Source organism: Gossypium raimondii, chromosome 11, assembly GCF_025698545.1.
Source record: "Gossypium raimondii isolate GPD5lz chromosome 11, ASM2569854v1, whole genome shotgun sequence".
In the NCBI taxonomy this organism is placed as follows: domain Eukaryota; kingdom Viridiplantae; phylum Streptophyta; class Magnoliopsida; order Malvales; family Malvaceae; genus Gossypium; species Gossypium raimondii.
The window spans coordinates 50,120,012-50,123,292 of NC_068575.1; the positions used below are offsets into that span (position 1 = coordinate 50,120,012).

The 3,281-nt window shown below is 27.6% G+C and overlaps 1 protein-coding gene across 1 annotated transcript; it reads right to left on the reverse strand.

Annotated features, from left to right (window-relative positions):
• Window positions 1–2,034: 2,034 nt before the first annotated feature.
• LOC105803312 (putative AC transposase) lies at window positions 2,035–3,281 on the reverse strand. The gene is made up of 2 exons (XM_012635431.2): window positions 2,432–3,281; window positions 2,035–2,173 (listed from the first exon to the last, which is right to left on the reverse strand). Exons 1-2 carry the CDS (start codon window positions 2,913–2,915, stop codon window positions 2,091–2,093), a joined length of 567 nt encoding a protein of 188 aa, XP_012490885.2. The 5' UTR covers window positions 2,916–3,281; the 3' UTR covers window positions 2,035–2,090.

Genomic DNA, 3,281 nt, shown 5'->3' on the forward strand with positions numbered 1-3,281 from the left:
TTATATTTTAAATTATTTTTACATATATTGCAATGATTTATTTATAATAATACTTAATTATTAAGCTACAATATTAATCGTTATAAATTGAAAAAACTAATATCAAATAAATTATTTGTAATTGTGTTAAAAAAGTATTGAATAATTAAAAAACAAGTTCTTGGAAAATCGATAAATGTAAGCGGTTTTCTACGGAAATGAAGGAAGGAATGAAAGAGGCGATAGAGATGAGAGCACGGAAAATGTCTTACGGAAATTGAAAGGGTAAGACATTTTCCCTAAAATGTAACCCATTTTCCCTTGTTTTGGAGTTCATTTTCCAAATGGAAAATGTTTTCCGCCAATCAAACGCTGGAAAAGTTGGAAATGATTTTCCGGAAAATCAATTCCGTCAATCAAACAGACCCTTAGCATCCATCTTCAATATTTAATCTGTCAAAAAAAAATCTCATAAAAATTCTCGAACGGTAACTAAATTACTTTAAAAAAAATTATACTCAAAATAATATACAAAATAATACACACTAAAATTATTAATTTTACTAAAAATAATAACTAACTAACTAACTATAATAATAATACTAGTTTTTACTAACTATTTTATTTTCAGTAAATAAAAATAATAAGTAACCATAATAATAATACTAGTTTTTGCTAACTATAATATTACTAAGTTACATCTTAATACATTAATAACATCTTAATACTAACAACAACAACAACAACAACAACAACAACAACAACAACAACAATAATAATAATAATAATAATAATACTAACTAATACTATTATTTTGAGTTTTATTAATCTTAATAAATAAAGTAAAACAAAAATATTACAAAATATACAAAATAGTAACAACAATATAATCAATTATTTTTAAAAAAAATACCTTCTTTTTCTCCTCTTTTTCTCTCTTTTTCTTTTCTTTTCCGCAACAACTCTTCTTCTTCTTCTTCTTTTGATTTTTCTCTCTTCAGCTGGACAGAGATCGTATTTATAATATGAGTAATGCCGCCAATCAATACGGCACCAGTGGTGCCGCCAATGGTATTGGCACCATTGGTGCCGCCAATCCCATTGGCGTGACCAAGGTACACCCATCACATCGGTCAGATTTTTTTTAGGTTTTTTTGATATATTTTGGTAAATAAAAATATATATATATATTTTGGTAAATAAAAAAAGTTATAACATTTTAGTAAATATCCCCAAATTGATCTCTCTCAATAAAATTACAATATTTATAAAACTTTCAAAATTTATATTTTTAAAAAATTTTAAAAATTTTAAAAATATACTAAAAAAACTAAAGAATATATAAAAATTTTATAAAATTCTATAATAATAAATTTTGAAACCTAAATAAGTGAATTAATAATTTAAGTTTATCGACTAAAATATCTTTTTTTGCCTCGTATTTTGCTTTGAAAGAGTTTTCATAAATATATGATTTCGAATTTCTGTGTTCTAATATGAAATTAGTTATATTATAAGAAGGTTTTAATTTGATATATTTAATATTTTTTTAATTTAACTTAAACAATTTCATTCTATTTAACTCCAATCAAAAAAAACTTCGAAACTTTTTTTTTTCACCCTATTCAACTTAATCTGGTCAAACGCTTATCCGTATGTAGGGGTGTTCAATCGGTTAACCGACCCGAAATTCTTGTAACCGAATTAACCGACCTCCCAAATTTTTTAACGCTTAACCGAACCGAATTTTTTTAAAAAAAATTAACCGAACCGAAATTTTTTTCGGTTAATAAGGTCGGTTAACCGAATTAACCGAAAAATATGTGTTGATCATTTTTGGTTAAAAATTACCCAACTTACCCGACTTACCCTACTTACCCGACTTACCCGAATTACCCGAAAATTACCCGAATTACCCAAAAATTACCCAAATTACCCGAATTACCCGAAAATTACCCGAATTACCCGAATTAAATCACTACATAATTAAAAACATTACATAAATATTTGAATCACTACATAATTAAAAATATTACATAAGTCTTTGAATCACTACATAATTAAAAATATTACATAAGTCTTGAATTAACACATAATTGACATGTATGTTTTTAACATTCTCCATTTATATCCATTTCATCTTTCCAAAATATATCCATTTCATCTCTCCAAAATATCTCCATTTGCATTAAACCTAAAAAAATGAGCAAAAATTTAGCATATAATAGAAATATACGCATTTAAAAAAAACTCAAATAATATAAACAAACGAATAGATTATAAATTAACAAGAATAAGATAGTAGTAAGCATACCCTTCAACTCACGAAAGCTCATGAATCTAGGGTAGACTCTAATGCATTCCAAGAAATGTCTAAACATTGAATCAATTAAATAAGTAAGAGTGATATGGTAAAAAAATTGAAACTATTAAAATAAAACAATAAACATACCATTTTCAATCTTGTCAAGCTCTTGGATTTGTTCTTCAATCTTTTTTATGTCTTCTTGTGATGATGATCTTCGAATCCAATCTTGAGTACACACAAGAGCTTGTACAATTTTAGGAGTTAAAGAACTCCTATATTGATCAAGCACACGTCCTCCGGTACTAAATGCAGACTCTGAAGCAACCGTAAAAACCGGTATAGCTAACACATCTCTGGCAATTTTTGAAAGAGTGGGAAATCTAGGGCTGTTCACTTTCCACCACAATAAAATATCAAAATCTTCAACAAATTCTTCATTAGCCTCAGCTAGATATTTATCCAACTCAGATGTTTTATCCTCACCACAAATTTCCAACTCACGCTTTTTATACAAAGCTTGCATTCGCTTTTCATTTTTGTTGTGGTTCACCAATAGAAACATGTGTTGACACACTCGATTGGCTACAAGTACCATGAAGTGGAGGCTTATACTCATCAAACAATTCATACAAAGATTCCTTCAACTTTTGCATCATTTCACAAGCTTTTTCAGAACTAGACATTTCACTAAGTGCAAATTCAAGATACTTAAGTTTTTGTCTAGGATCTAAAACACAAGCAACAAACATAAGCAAATTCATCTTATCAATATCACCCCAATACTTATCATACTTCTCTTTCATCTTGATGGCCATAACATTGAAATCAATATTACTATTTAACTGAGCATCTCGTAAAAGAATATCAATTTCGGAAAGCTCATCAAAAAAATTATTAGACGTGACATATGAAGTGCCAGATATACGTAAAGTGACTTCATAAAAGTGTTCCAAGAAATCCCTCAAGTTTCTAACATTATCCCAATCATCCATAC

Coding starts and splice junctions, on each gene's coding strand:
- LOC105803312 (XM_012635431.2), bottom strand. CDS start 2,915: ATGAATTGTTTGATGAGTATAAGCCTCCACTTCATGGTACTTGTAGCC. Junction 2,174..2,431: donor GCTTGACAAGATTGAAAATG/GTATGTTTATTG, acceptor TCATTTTTTTAG/GTTTAATGCAAATGGAGATA.